Consider the following 16,196-nt stretch of genomic DNA (forward strand, 5'->3'; position numbering starts at 1 on the left):
GAAAGGCGTACGCGTCACGCTTTGTTTTTTTTTTTTTTTTTGGTTAAAAGTGGAATGGAGAATAATGTAGAGGGCAGAGAGAGTGATGGAGGCACTTGCCGCACTGCAAGCCTCATATGGAGGAGACGCTTCCTCCGATTCGGACACTGATGACGCAACTCCAGTCCCTACCAACTCCAAGGAATTCCCAAGCCCTTTGCCCCCACCTCCTCTATTCCTCCTCAACCCTTCCAATTCCACTCCCGTCGGTAACTTACCCACCAATGTTCTCTATTTTCTCGATTTCATTGTTTGTTACTGAGAGAACCCCACAAAAGTAGAAACCCTTTCTTTTTCTTTCTTGAAACCCATCATTAAAAAAAAAAAGTGCAAACGTTTTTAGTAGCAGCCAAACAGAGCTGAATAAGATTCTTGATGGTTTTATAATTTATGAAATTATTATAAAACTTTGCTCACTAAGCGTTTGATATTTTGATTGTTATAAGGGACCATGGACTGCCTGCAAGCTGGACAGGCCGCTAGAGTTAGGAGCTTTCCCCATGTAGAAGGGAACTACGCTTTGCATGTGTACATTCCTGGTAATTCAGTTTCTTAATTCTAGTTAGCACGCTACTTTCTTGGCTTTTATTTGGAAAATATATCAATCTTCCTGTCAATATCACTAATCTTGAGAAAGTGGAACTTCTTCTTTGGGTTGCTTTTTATGCAAACTGAAAAATGGACAAGCTTTGTCTGCATGTTGATAACTAAATGTGGTTGCCGATGTTGACGCTATCTCGTGCTGCCAGTCTTTGAATTCGACTGTCCAGTACTTGAAAGGGAAAAAGTTGTACAGACTATGTTAGTTTTTTTCCAGATCCAGTTTATGAGTTTTTTCCTGACTGAAGGCTCAGCTGAAAGGTTGATGCCTCTCTAGATTCTTTTTGGCTATGACTAGTTCTTGAGTGCATTAGTGAGAAATATTTGTGATCTTTGTCATCATTCTGCCCTTGTTATCAGTAAGGGGGAACATACAAGTGCACTTATTTCTTACCGTGCTCTTTTTATTTCTGATTGGCTTGAATATGTCCATTAGACTTTTGTGAGCTTATATTCTGTTTAATCAATGTGCTTCAGTTTACATACCATCTGTACCAAAGAAGGAGCTGACCTTGTTTTTGAAGAAGCTAGCATCTCTTGTACCTGGTCTTCATGTTGTTGATGTTGATGTTCCCCTTAACAGTCTCTATAAGGATGATCACAAGCTTGAACAAGTTGCCCTAGGAAGGGAATTCCACATTAGTTTGGGAAGAACTGTTCCCATTCGGGCGCACCAGATTGATTCAGTGGTGGCAATGCTTCGGCAGAAGCTTCAATTCCAGAAGCGGTCAGATTGTATTTTCTAGCAAATTTAGTTTAATTCTAGAACATGATATTATGCGCTTTCACATCAATGCATAATTTTCTTGTGAAACAGGTATTGGATTGATTTTAGTAAGTGGCAAGTTTTTGTTAACGATGATCATACACGAACCTTTTTATCAATGGAAGTTATTACAGGAGGATTAGCTGAGGTATCGTGCGCATTCTTTTATTTTCTTTTTCCTTTTCCCTCTCTCATTACTTTCACGTTTTCTTTCTTTTTTAGTTGTTAAAGTAGAACTTCCAAGTTTGAATTTGTCATTGAGATGCTGATGTGCTGCCTTCTTTCTTCTTTCTTCTTATTCCCCTCCCTGCAAGTCTTTGGTCTAGCTTTGTCATATTTTTCTGCACTGCAGTCCATGCCCACTAGGGGTCTGGTTTTGTTGTAGTATATTCTACAGTTATTGTTTCTTAAGAAGCATGCTTGTTTCCTATAATATTAAATCGATGTGGTATTCATTTCGGCTTCAATTTGGTTCAGATAAGAAAGCAAATTCACTCTGTTAATGAAGTTTATAAGCTTCACAACCTTCCTGAGTTCTATAAGGTAGGTGTATTTACCCCTCTTGTTTATGGTTATTTAATTATCGAAGTTTTAGGTCCCGTTTGGATTCAGAAAGTGTTTCATCCCATCTCATCTCATTATTACAATTTTTCTAAATTTCCATACAAAATATAATAAACAATTTAACTTTTTCAAATCTCAAAACAATAATAATATTAAAAAATAATATTCTAACAATATTTTTTTCAACTTTCATCTTTCAACTTTCATCTTTCATCTAAAATCATCTCATTTCATCTCTGAATCCAAACCAGTCTTTAGCTAGCGCTTTCTTGAATTTACGGCAGGGGGAAAACTAGGAAAGATTTTCTTACAGCAAATGATTATGGTTGCCAATGTTGGTTTTGATAACAGGATCCGCGGCCACATATATCCTTAACTTGGGCATTGGGTGACATCAGCGATTCCCTAGAGAGGGTGGTTGGAGAAGAAATTAGGAGATTCAATGTTGGGAGCTCATTACATAAACGCATTTTTACCAGTAAGTTTGGTGGTATCGAGTGTAAGATTGGTAATAAAACATATAAGATATGTAAATTTCAAGATGAATAACTAAGCCTCGTGATTGAATAGTGTCTATGCTCAAGAATTTCACTTCTGATGGTGTATTTGACGATCGACGTTGCTTACTCCCACATCCACATTATGAATTTTATTGCCCAGCGTGAAATTCCGCTGGCTTTTCAACAAAAAATATGACTTCTGTCTCATATGATAAACACTCATTTCCTTTATTTTGTAGAGTTAAGTCTGTGGAGGTTATTTTATTGAATAACAATACTTCACAGTGCATTATCTAAGCCTGATTATGGTGATCACTGATTGCCGATCAGCACCTCTTTTCTGCACCGGCTTCCGTTGCACTGACGCTATCAGAGATTCAGACACATTAAAATTATTTTTTTTTTTCTCCAATATATATTTTATTTAAACAAAATGGAAGAGGGTAAAACATTATATTTAAAAATTACGGGTATACTAATGAATAACATTATTTTTATTTATTTTATTTTGCCAAAAAATGTGGTAAACTGGGTAATTTTCAAAAGGCTCAAAATGATAGTGAAACTGTAATACGTTTGAAGGATATTGTCGTCATTTACGGTTTCTTATTCTTCTTTGTTTACGAATGAAAATATGATATAAGATAGACTTGGCATTTGGAAGTTATACCTAATGCATTAAGATAGAGTTGTAAATTTGTGTTACACATGTAAATGCAGGTTTTAAGATATAAGGTATTCACGACATTGATCCAGACTTAAAGGGAACATTGCCTCTAATATATATCATTACCCCATCTCTCTACGTGTTGAAAAGCTCTATGGTTTGCTAATGATAATAAAAATAAAAGGTAAAACACTGGTGTTGTTTGATATAAGGGAAGCAGAAAAGAAGAAACAACGAAAGAGTACAAATCTATTTTATAATTATTATTATTATTATTATTTTGATAAACTTACAATGAGAAATACAAATCTATTATTTGTTGCGGTTTGAAAAAAGTTTTCCTCTCCTTTCGTTTACCCATACTTTCACAGAGAAGAAAATGCTGAACTCCGCCGCTTTTTGTACATACAAAAATAGATTTGTTATCAACAAATACAGTTACTGTGATGCTTCTGAGCATCAATGGGAGACTACAATTCGTTGGTACACAGATGTTCACGTGTTTCCTTAAGCTGTTTGTATATACAGAAATATTTACGATTGTGTTGTCGGAATGCCAAGTATGGTACAAGAGAGGCAGCCCATGACGATGCAGGCTGCAGTTCTTAGTCAAAGGGATCAATCCGAGGGTCATGTTCACTAGCCATAGCCATTCCGGTACAAAGGCACGTGGGGCACATAACCTGACGAATTAAAAACAAGTGTTAAAATGGAAATGATGGTTTGAAACTTGCATCTGTTCTCTAGATTTAAAGCTTAAACAGAGGAAAAAACTGGGGAATGTAGAAACTTCAACTTCTATAAGTCGTTTGATTCCCTTCATTAGTGGGGCCATATAACGAGGTTTCTTTTATGCTAAAATGTCCAGCATCATATCCTCGATACCTATACAAAATATAGTGCTGAAATTCTACGTCTTGAATTCAAGAAGGAGCTGTTCCCCCATATGCATATCAGCCATGAACACTGAAGCGTTGGGGAGAAATGACAATGAAATATCTACATATATTGAATTTCTCATTCAATTGACGCCAAAAATATTAGAACCAGTTGTTAGATGTCCAACCTTTCCAGATCCTGAACAATTCGAGCATCTTTCTGTTTTAGATGGTGATACAGGCTGATCTCCACCATTGGTTGTTGATATTGTTTCGATAAGAACTAGTGCTCCGCTGCTTAAACAGCGAGCACAAGAAAGATATCCTGCATCCACCAATTAGAAAAGATCAAGAGTAAATTTCCTGAACAGGTACATATCCTCTTCTCGGGCATGAAACCCAAGCAATTGCTCTATTCAATCACAAAGTGTCACCAAACAATTTAATCAATCGTACGGTTTGGTTAACAGGAAGAAAAAACGAATGTTCAGTTAATTTCAATTTTATCTTTTATTCAAATAAGAAGCCATAATTTGATACCTTATTTTAAGTGGGCACAATCAGATTAATGCCCAAAAATTTTCTAAATTTTGCAATAATCCAAATTTCTTTAAAAGTTTCGAATTTCGATGGGGAGACCTGCCCCCAAACAAATGTATGAGTCTCCACACCTGCTCAAGTATAATTTAGCAAAACCATCTCAAATATGGATATAAAAAACAATAGCAAAAAAGAAGAGATTCCAACATTGATACCAGTTCCAAGACAATATTTGCATCTTTTATGCTCCTGCTGTTTTACATTGTTTATTTCAACCACCATCAATGCTGAGATGACCCCAACTGCTCCTCCAGAGAATGATGCCACAATGGGATCAACCTGACTGCAGTTATGTGACAGGAAAGCTGATTAATAAAGAAACTACAGAAAAAGCAGTGTATGACCATCATTTACAATATATTCAAATAAACATGGATTACATGGGGTTCATTTTGACTGAACGTCGACAATTTCCAGATCTCTGTAAATTACAGTTGCTTCAGTTCCAAATTCGGCCCATGCCTACCAGATGACTGAAATCCAATTTTACAAAGTTTGAAGTTTTGACTTAAAAATAAATTAGGTGTCATACACAAAACAGGTGGTACTTAGTATTCTCAGAGTCCCCAATCTAGGTAAGAATTTTGGGCAAAGGATTAGCTTAGAATAATAACCAACAAACACTCTCTACTATTAACAATAAATCATTTTTCCCCTATCTGAATAATGCATAAAGGATAATGGAAAACACGTAATATGCTTAACTCTCTTATTTTATCGCCTCCAATAAACTTTTCTCAAATTGAAAATATATTCCAAAAATATGCAAGTTCATGAATGTCAGATTTTTGTTACAGTAGCGATTGGTAAGTGATGTAATTTCATCATTTCCCAAGTTAGATAAAGATAGTGAGTGCATCAAAAAGAAAAACTTAAAAGGGAGCTAACTAGAAGTTCAAACCGCTGAACAAGACAACTAATCACAACTACATCTAGCAGAGAGGTGACTCCTTTCTTCACATATTGACATATTGTTTGTAAGGTCTTCAGTTTGGATATTCCAATATATTGTCCATTTTTTTTTTATATTATTTTTTATGTTGGGGAACCTTTCCAAGGCAGGGACCGAAGGGCCCTTCGGACCCACCCCTGCAGAGTAAACCCCGGTCCCATGCACCGCACCCTCGGAAGTTTCCCTATACGGAACTGGTTAAATCGCTAATTTTTCACCAAGGGGTGTGGCCCAACTTTTAAAGTCAATAGGCACAATTTCAATAATTTTCCCTACTTAAACTTTTTCAAAAAACTACTCTCTTTTCTAAGGTAGACAAACATTTTGGGATCAAGGTAGTTTCAAATTTTGGCTCAAAGAAAAAAAATTCAACTGGAAAATAAATTGATTTGTAGGATGGAGAGTCTAGTTTCTAAACCAAAATATGTGGCCTCGAGGCAGTAGTTTTAGGGTCTTGAACATTCTCATGGAAAAAATTCCCATATTTCAACAGGCAGTTGCAAATCAAAACAGGAAATTGTCTGGTAAGAGAGAACAAGATATGTACCTCAACTGCAATGGAAGATGCACACTTCGGATAAAATCTTCATATGATGTGCCTCCGAGCCCCAATTTAAGCTCCAACTGAAAGATGTTGGGAAGCATTAGGAGATTATAAAATTAAGAAACCAAAAGCATGTTTCCCAAAGAACCACGACTTTTCGATATGGGTCCTAATTTTCTCTTGATAATATTCTCTGATATTTTCTTGGAAGCCCTGTCCTCTCTTTATGATAAATACATATATAATGGCCTACATAAGAATTAAGCCCAGCCAGTATAATTTACTTGAGAAATATAGCAGCCAGGCATTTAACATAAAATATCCTTTTAACACTAAAAATAAAATGAAGCATTGGTTAAATCAGTCTTAAGATTTAGTGCACAGATAACTTACAGCGGGTGCTAGAAGGCCCCCAAAAAGGATAATCCCGGCAATAAGAGAAAAACAGGTGGCATAATACAGCTTAAGGTTTGCTGAACTCTGCAGGCAATATATTGATTACCTATGACATGATCAACATCTTGAAGGAGAACATAGCTCTAATTGTCTATAAATCAAGAAAACAAAAATTTTAAATGGGGTAAAATAGGTTTAAATTTATTGGAAAATGTATTCACCATAAGAATGTTACCCTATGTGAAAAAGCTCACCAAAGGAGGCAAAAATGGAATGAATGATGGAAAATTAGGAAGTTCATTCTCTTGTGCTTCCTTTAAAATTCCAAGTTCTGCACTTTTAATTCTCTGTTGTATTCTCAGCCTACGAACCTACGAATTGTAGAAGCATTTCAATAGAAATTAAATCTCATTGGATAACAATGAAAGTATAAAACATGAAATTTATTCTCAGTCATTATTTGGACTTTATCGAGCTAAATAAATAGGATGCTGCACCGTATTAATTATGGTTGGAAAGGTGGAGCTAAACATGGAGATAGATATATCGAGCTAAGACTTAACAAACAACAGTTAAGACTTCCCCCCGAGCAGAAGGGTATGGCAGACAACAAATAAACGTATTATACAACGAAATAGCCTGATCACACAATACAGACAAGTGGTGGTAAACCTAAATGTTAAGGCAGGCTAGAGAGCGGGGGGGAAGGGATAATAAACAGGCCTTAAAACATCTAAAGGGCACGATGAATCTCAGAACGACAAAAAATGAAAATTAATAAATACAACGCTTTTTAAAGACACGAACAAAAAACGTTAAAAATAAAAAGAAAATGAGAAAGCTAAAGAAGCACTTAGAAAGGCCGAATCAGTAACTAAGATAATCAATCTTAGGTAAATAAGAATGATGTGTGTCAACTTAATACAATTTTGGGAAATACGACGCAGAGGGAGGGTACGCGAGAGTGACTCATGGAATTTTGGTCCTACTCTTGTTTAATCTATTAAAAAAAAAAAAAAAAGAAAGAAAGAAACTGGAAATGGGATGGGGCCAAACATCCGAAGGGAAACCTTCCCTTTCTCCTCTCCCCGTCCTTTCTAAGGCTTCAAGTCTACCCAGTATAAAGTCGGTTTGATCGAATAGATTTCTTAACCAGTATACAAGGAACAGGAATATTATCCAAGAAATTTGCTACTGTGCGAAATTGAGAGCTCAAACAACCATTCAAGCTTATGTATCAAACCAGTCAGCCTTGGGAAAGGGAAAGAGAGTATCCGTTGGATTCTCACTCACCTCCTCCATATGCAAGAAAATTTTGTTCCGACGACTCCGAATACAATCCTGGATCTCCTGTAATTCCATTGCGACAAAGTCTTGCTCTGTTTCCGGCCCTTCTATTATACAGAATCTGAATCCAAGGACAAAGCGGATCAAAGTAATCAGTCGATATATTTTGCCCAAACCCATAAAAATATGCATCTCGAATGGTGAGGGAAACAAATAGAGAGTACCCGGCGGTTTTTTTCTCAGTAGGATCGGAATCAATGGAGGCATTAAAAGAAGATGAAGAAGAAGAAGATGACGAGCCGGGATCGGCGACCCTGGATCGCCATCTCGAGTCGAGCACGAGCTTTACATGTCGAAACCTCGCGCTCCGGTGAGGGAAGCTGTACGGAAATGGCGGGTTTATATGGTGCGAGACCGCCAACACTCGACCCGAACAGAGCATCCTCTCAATTTGCTCTATGCCCGAACTTGGGTAATTGAGTGCAGTGGAGTAGGGAGTTAAGAATATTGGGGTATATTTTTGTTTGTCATTTTACGAGAAATTATTAAGGAACGCATGCATGATGCATGTTCTGTTTTGAGAAAAATAAAATAAAATAAAATAAAATATATCTTGAATTATTTTAGCATAAACATATTTTTCATGGCGCATGTATTTTCTTATAAAATTCAAAAAAAAAAAAAAAACTTGTCAACAAAATTTATAAAGCATGGATATATTGCCACGTGCAACGAGGTTGTTGGTTGGTTTTTATTCTGTTTTTTTGTTTTGGAAAAATGGAGAGTAGGACGTTTTGAACGGTGGATTGCATTATTAATATTTTTATTTTTTTAATTATAATAAATTTTACTATAAGTAGATACAATTTATGAGTAGCAAAACTCAATCGCATAATAATGTCTCTATCTTTCGTTTCGGAAAGTATTCTCTTTTTCTTTTGGATAATATCGATGCCATTCTTTTTGTCTTTCATTTGGATAATGTATTAATATGATGTATTCGTTTTTAATGTCTCTGCTGTAAATGACAAAACATATCCTTTCAGATTCCTAAAACCCGCGCTTGTGATCTTTATTTTTTTTTTTTTTTTCCTTTTGATTTTTTTCATTTTAAAACCACACATATATTACAAATTTGTAATAATATTCTTTAATTCTCGTTGAGACGCAAGAAATAAAATAAATCATTCTCTGAATGTATTATTGTAGTAGGTACCGAATCCTTGCAGAATTATATTAATTATTATCCACAATTTTAATTTGTATATATAAGATGTTGAGATATATGCCTCGTTTGGATACAAATAATATATATTTGTTATAAAAAAATAGTTTGTTAATAGTATATAAATAGTTTGAGGTGATATATTTTATTGAATTTTAGAAAATAAGAAATAAAAGTTGAATACAAATAATTTAAATATTATATAAATATAATTTTATTTTAAAATTTGAATAAATTGTATTATTTTTGTGCTTTGTTTAAAAGTTTAAGAAAATTGTAATAATTAAGTAATCATTAGATGAAAAATTAAATATTTAAAATTAAAATACATTATAAATTTTAGTGATATTTGAAAATGAAATATTTGAGAATATATATAAATACCTGAGAATAATTATATTCCTAAACAGGCCATAATCATATAGGGATTCAATTTCGAGATGTCACTCACGGAGGAGAACGAATACCATTAGATTGAAAAAGCATTAACATTTCACACAATTATTTGAAAGATAATTTTGTTATGGGATTATTTGTGTCAACTTTATGGTATAAACGAGTGAAGTTATCCAAATATACCTCAAGTTTGAAATGAATGTTCCCATGTGGGCTTCTAAATATACTAGCAGTAGGTAATGTCCAAGGGATGTTTGCCTTTTTTTTTTTTTTTAATTTTTTTTATCTAGTGATTGAAGAAGTGTTTTTTTAATAATTTTGTGAATTTTTTATTTTTTTAAAAATATTTATGATGATTAAAAAAATACATGAAAAAAAAGGAAAATAAAAATAAAAAAGTGAAATACACATTTAAGACATATTTTTAGGCTACTTCTTCATTAGTTGTAGCAATTCTTTTTAGTTAATTAAGAATAATATCATATTTAAATTATGTTAAAACTCTAATTATTTATATTGTTATATTTTTTTAAAAATATTTAACAAAATTTCATCATTTATTTAATATTCAGTAAAATTTTATCTTTTATTTAATGATGAGAAATTAGTATTTTATAAATTGAAGTTAATTTTAAGTGTATGATATAATATTTAAAATTTAATTATCTATTTTATGTTAGTTTAAATCAATATTTAAACTTCTACCGTTAGATTAAATTTGAAGATTAAAGATTAAGGGTTGGAATTTAAAACTTAAAAATCAATATTTTTTCCTATTTTTCTTTTTTTCCTCTCTCATTCCTCATGCACGATTGTGGTATTACATTGCACATTAACATTCACACGGATAAACCCAAAAAGAAACGAAAAAACAAAACAAACACATGAAAAAAAAAAAAAAACAAAACAAAACTGTTCATAATTACTGTTTATAAACAGCAACAAACGGCAAAAAACCATGCGAAAAAAATAAATAAATAAATAAAACTTCTTTACTGTTTATCACTGTTGATGAACAGTAAATTATAGGTGCTTTTAAGTATAGGCCAGATATATATATACATTAAGAATAATACTAGTATGCCTCTTTGACCGCTCATATATTTAATTTTATTTTTTATTCTTAACGGTTAAGGAAGTAACTATTAGTGTATTATTATTTTTTTATTTTTTAAAATATTTAAATATATTTAAAAAATATTTGAAATATATATATATAAAAAAAAAACAACATTTTGCACTGGACGGTTCACCGAGTGTGCATATAGAGGCGACAAAGTAGCAACACTAATATAGTTAAAGAGAAGGAAGTGCTGCCCAAATTCGACTTTGTACAATAACCAAGCATAAAAAATAAAATAAAATAAAATAATTTGAGATAATTTTTAAATATGCACCGTAGAAAAATATTTTCATCTCTCGCTAGTTTTACTTAAAAAACAAGTAGACAGTTTTGACACCGATATAGATTGAAAATAGAAAATAATTTATACAGCTTTAAGATGTGCAATTTTGTGTAATATTTAGAAAAAAAATTATGTAAATTCGGTGTTGAGATTAATATGAAAAAACTCATTTTGTTACTATGACTTTACTTTTAAAAAAACTGTACAAGAATTGCACATATTAGAACTATATTTAGTATAATTATTTTGAAAATTTATATTTATAAACTAGTGTGTATAATACACATTGTTAGCGTCGTATTTCTTATTTATTTGGATTAAGTTCCAATAACTCAAGTCTTCTTAGGTTATGGACATGGGTGAGTTTGGTTACAAAATTCATCTCAACTCATCATTACAACTTTTTCAAATTCCAATACAAAATATAATAAACAATTCAACTTTTTCAAATTCTAAAATAATAATAATATTAAAAAATAATATTCTAATAATATTTTATTATCTAAACTCAACTCAACTCAACTCACTTCAATATCCAAACACAACCTAAGAGATCAAATCTAGAAATGCTTAACAATGGATTTTAAAATAGATTTAGGCATCTCAAGTAGGTTAAACAAGTTTAGGAAACATGCCCTTTAAATCAACTCATGGTCCCTCATTATAAAAATGTTAACTTATCAATATTTTGGATTTTTGGGTTAGGTCGAATTTAACCAAAAGAGGGATAACATAAATGAGTTATTTTTACATCAAAACGTGGCATGACATGGGCTTAGGGGTACTTGGACAACTTCACATATCATAATATATCATGTACAATTAATCTCCTATACCTAAACCAACTATGCTATAATCTAATCACACAAGCAATATTAAACAGTTTAAATAGCATATCCCATTAAAATTAAACATAGCATAAAATATAACAAAGTTACCCATTTAATAAACTTTAAAACCTTTAAACACCCAAGATTATGCTTTACCCACATAATACATTTTAAAAGTAAGTTACAAAAATTACAAGGAACCAAGCAAAACCTCTAAACCGAAACTCAACACAAGACACATGGTTCCTACATATACACATTAAAATCACATTAACATCACCTATAATTAAACGAAGTTTAATAGCAACACACAATTTTCAAAATACAAGAAAATACATGTTAAAATAACTATAATACCATTCGGTTTGGGCAAAAAACAAGGCATACATACTTATTGCAAGCCATGAAATTAACCATACCAAATTACAATCTAAAACAACTTAGTTGGCTTCTAAAATCACATTAAATCAAATGGATCAAGTTAGAGTTTTTACCTTAAGCTCTTAACTTCTTTCAAGAGACAAGATAGAGGACCAATTAGTAGTATGACTGTGTAGATGAAGAGCAAAACGATGGCACTGTTTTAACCCCCAAAACTAAACATCATTAGGTGAAGTAAATAGTGAAACTTGAAACCCATATGGAAATCATGCTAGGAAGTGAACCAAAAGTTTATTACCTTCGAGATTTTCCCATTTGGAAGATGAAAATAAGCTTTGAACAAAACTCGAAAATAGGTATGGAGGGAGTATGCTCGTACGGCTTGGTAGGGGTGATAAACGATCGGTCCAAATCGGAGAAACCAACCGGACCGAGACTTAGACCAGTCGATCTCGATCCATGTTTTGGAGGACTGAAAAGTTTTTGTCTGGTCCCCGTCAAGAATTTTTCCACCCTGAACTGAATCGGAACGAATGAGAAATAAAAATAAAAATAGATTTTATATATATATTATTTATATAATAATTGTACAATTTATTATGTAATCTTTTATCTAATTTATCATCATTAACAATATAAAATTTTAAATATGTTATTAACACTTGTTAATATTTTATTAAATAACTAATATATAATATCAATTAGCTAGTTATATAGTAATCATATAAATTAATAATATAATTTTCATATAATTTATTATCATTGACTATATAAAATATTTTTTTATTGAGTTAATTACATAATTCACATTAATGAGTCATTTAATTTTAATTTATTATTTTAAATAAATTTTTTTATTAATTGAGTTTAAAAAAGAAAAAAATAAAAAATAATTAGCTTGGACTGAACGAATCGGTCCCTATGGGTGTTTGGTCCGAGAAAATGATGGGTCCATCACCATGCCAAACTGATTGATTTGCACCCTTACGGCTTGAAGAGGATGAAGGGAAAATGTTTTTCTTGTTCACTTGTTATGGAGTTACAAAGTTTGAAAGAAATGAGAGGAACTTTATAATTTCATGAAGATGAGAAGAGAGGAAGGTGGGCGTCGGCTATGGCTTTCTTGGAGAAAGAGAGAGATGAAGTATTCTCTTTCTTTCTTGGGTGAGACCGGCGGCTTTGGGGGGGACTTAGGGGATATGCTTTTGTTTTTACCCATTTTGACTTTATGACCGAAGGCTTGGAGAAGGGGCAAAGGCTTTTTGATCTTTGCGATTCTTCCTTCGCAAGAAAGCAAATGAATGGATAAGATCTATCTAGATAATTTTTCACCCATCAATCTAACGATACAAAATAATTGAATTATTTTTTGAATAAATAAAATTAGAAAGTTTAAGAGAAATATTACAAAATCTTAAAATCATGTCATTAATTTATTTTAATAAATCACATTTAAAATAAAATAATTAAAAAAATTTAGTTTAAAATACATAGAAGAATATTTCATTTAACCCATTATTCTTGAATAAATGCCCACTAAACTTTTTAGTGAGAGAGAAATCTCCTTACATACATATTAAAGTATTTATATAATTTAATTTAATTTAATTTAAAAAATAAATTTTAAAATTTTAATATTATAAATAAAATTTTATTATTTAAGTGATGTAAATTATGTACGTTACATTCAGACAGATTAGAGAATATAATAACTCTTTTATTTTTTTTAATAAGCGGAAAAACTTGAAATATAAACTTGAAATTGGAAAAGTCTTCTATTTCAAAGAAAAAAAAACAACGGGCCTTCACTCGTTCACGTATCATTTTGCAATTCGGCAAGGCCAAATCCTTATAAATTCACAACCTTTCGCGCTGTCCATTCTCCTCTGCACAAGATGTTCACAGCGACGACAGCATCTCTTCCCATCTCCTACGCACGTGCTTTTGCGGGTGGCTAAAACGAAGATCAACATACAGAAGCGCGGAGTTTTCTCTTGTTTTAATTGGGAGAAAGCCTTGCGTGTAGACCACCACGCTCTCTGGTGGAGCGATCTCGCTCATCACTTTTCTGTCTCTATTTTTTCTTCACTTCAAATAATTGTCTGTTTGGTTTTTCGGAATACGACAGAGCATTGACAATGACTCATGCGTCTTCATATTCATTTCATATTTACATAACATCTCTTTAAATTGATATACATTATTAGATTACACATCTTTAAAATTTTGCATAGCTATAAATAATATTTCTTTAAATTTAAACAAATATTATTCACTCTCTAAATATTATTTTACTATTTTTTCTCTCTCCTATCCTTTAAAATCAATTTTGTGGAATTATATTAAGATGATTTTAATATATGAAATTTGTATTAAGTTGATATAAAATATTTTTTAATATATCTTAATATTTATTGATAAAATTGGTCATTTTGATATATGAAATTGGTAATATTTAGATATATAAAATTAATATTTTTGAGCACATGGTGCTAATTGTAAAATATATAAAAATAATAATTTAAAAAAATAAAAATAATTTATTATGATTTGATTCAAATATATATAATTTAATGTGAGAGTTTTTTTTATATACAAATCAATTTTTAAAAAATATAATTTTAAATATGCATATAGAAAAATTAATATTAGTGCTCTAAATAATAGGAAATTAAAATTCTTGGAGTCAATAGGACAACAAAAGCTCCTTCTTCTGAGGTTTTAAGGTGAAGAATTCTATGCTGGCAGAATCGAACCTACAACTTTAAATGCCACGACTGAGTAACCTCTCTTCCCTTTTTTCCTTTTCAATTAATTTACTTTTAGACTTCATTTAGATTGAAAAATAATCTTAATTCATCTCATTTTATTTTATCATTATAATTTTTATTAAATTTATACATAAAATATAATAAATAATTTAATTTTTTTAAATTTTAATTCAATTTTTTAAATTTTAAAATAATATTATAATAATATTTTATTTAATATTTAACTTTCATTTAAAACTATATCATTTTATCTCAAAATCGAAATGGGAGGTTATACTCTTATCGTGTCAGTGTTTCTCTAAACAATGTTAGTATTTCGATAATTTTAATATTTTGGGATATCTACAAACTGCATTACATCTTTTGTTATATTTTTATGTTCTGATGCGGATGAATGGTAATAGCCTTCGAGAATGTGACTATTTCTTAATTGTTGGCTTTGTTCATAAAGGTATAAATACTATTTTACTTATCAAAAAAGGTGTAAATATTATGAAAAAAACTACTTTGACACCACATTTTGATACTTCATATATTTTAATTTTTTATAAAAATAGTTTTTCTTTATTTAATAGTTAAAGAAGTAATGTATTTATATATTTTTTAAAAATATTTTAAAATAAAAAAAGAAAAAAAAGAGAAGTGTGCTCGGCTGCATGGCCAGCTGTCAATACTGGCCGACAACCTAACACTACTCGAATACTATTTTGCTTTCTCCTATATTTAAGTTGAGGCCGGTGATGACTAATATTTTTGCCGACATCGCATGATTATCTGGACTAAGAGTCTAAGATAGTGAATATTTATATTTTCTGAGGCCTTCAAATCGTAATTTCTGGTTGTGACATTGCTTTTATTTTTTTAAAAAAAGCAAAACACACGTTTTACCCGCCCTCGTCTCTATCCTATACTCCAGTACTCATTTCAAATTTCTTTGCCCTCCCCCGCTTTATGCCCATCTTTGCCCCTCATATCACCTGCTCGCGCCACAGGCGAAGTCGACCGACCGAACAAACTCACACTCAGGTTTTACACTTCTTCCTCTTCTTTCTTTTTTGCCATTTCTCTCTCTAGAAAATCTCTCTTTGTACACTCAGGTTTTGGACTCATCTTTCAATACTCTCTCTCATTGAACATCGCAGGTTCCAAATGTTGATTATGCACAATTGATAGGTCTTCTTTTATTTATTTTACTGTATGTTTTCTTGTATTTATATTTGCACAATTTCTCATGTTTTGCAGCTTGGGCAACTCCATGCTACTGGGGCTCGACGACCGGTCCTGCAGAAATAGTGAACAGTAAGCTTGGGGTCTGTGATACTTCCGACGCTCAAGTTAGTTTTGGTCTTGATGAGGGAAAGATAATATCTTAATGAAAGTTGTAGTAAGAACGT

The 16,196-nt window shown here is 31.8% G+C and overlaps 2 protein-coding genes across 2 annotated transcripts; one reads left to right on the forward strand and one right to left on the reverse strand.

Annotated features, from left to right (window-relative positions):
• The first annotated feature begins 40 nt into the window (after window positions 1-40).
• On the forward strand, window positions 41-2,653 carry LOC108998874 (U6 snRNA phosphodiesterase). Its single transcript, XM_018975611.2, has 6 exons — window positions 41-248; window positions 486-578; window positions 1,117-1,366; window positions 1,457-1,553; window positions 1,883-1,948; window positions 2,321-2,653. Exons 1-6 carry the CDS (start codon window positions 86-88, stop codon window positions 2,516-2,518), a joined length of 867 nt encoding a protein of 288 aa, XP_018831156.1. The 5' UTR covers window positions 41-85; the 3' UTR covers window positions 2,519-2,653.
• Window positions 2,654-3,516: 863 nt separating this feature from the next.
• Window positions 3,517-8,311, reverse strand: LOC108998916 (protein ORANGE-GREEN, chloroplastic-like). The gene is made up of 8 exons (XM_018975681.2): window positions 8,018-8,311; window positions 7,800-7,914; window positions 6,761-6,877; window positions 6,504-6,590; window positions 6,114-6,190; window positions 4,770-4,897; window positions 4,203-4,339; window positions 3,517-3,819 (listed from the first exon to the last, which is right to left on the reverse strand). Exons 1-8 carry the CDS (start codon window positions 8,233-8,235, stop codon window positions 3,742-3,744), a joined length of 957 nt encoding a protein of 318 aa, XP_018831226.1. The 5' UTR covers window positions 8,236-8,311; the 3' UTR covers window positions 3,517-3,741.
• Window positions 8,312-16,196: the final 7,885 nt, after the last annotated feature.

Source organism: Juglans regia, chromosome 11 (genome assembly GCF_001411555.2).
Source record: "Juglans regia cultivar Chandler chromosome 11, Walnut 2.0, whole genome shotgun sequence".
Taxonomy (NCBI): Eukaryota; Viridiplantae; Streptophyta; class Magnoliopsida; order Fagales; family Juglandaceae; genus Juglans; species Juglans regia.

Coding starts and splice junctions, on each gene's coding strand:
- LOC108998916 (XM_018975681.2), bottom strand. CDS start 8,235: ATGCTCTGTTCGGGTCGAGTGTTGGCGGTCTCGCACCATATAAACCCG. Junction 6,878..7,799: donor TTTTCTTGCATATGGAGGAG/GTGAGTGAGAAT, acceptor TACAATTCGTAG/GTTCGTAGGCTGAGAATACA. Junction 6,191..6,503: donor GGGGCCTTCTAGCACCCGCT/GTAAGTTATCTG, acceptor AACATCTTTCAG/TTGGAGCTTAAATTGGGGCT.
- LOC108998874 (XM_018975611.2), top strand. CDS start 86: ATGGAGGCACTTGCCGCACTGCAAGCCTCATATGGAGGAGACGCTTCC. Junction 249..485: donor TTCCAATTCCACTCCCGTCG/GTAACTTACCCA, acceptor GATTGTTATAAG/GGACCATGGACTGCCTGCAA. Junction 1,367..1,456: donor AAGCTTCAATTCCAGAAGCG/GTCAGATTGTAT, acceptor CTTGTGAAACAG/GTATTGGATTGATTTTAGTA.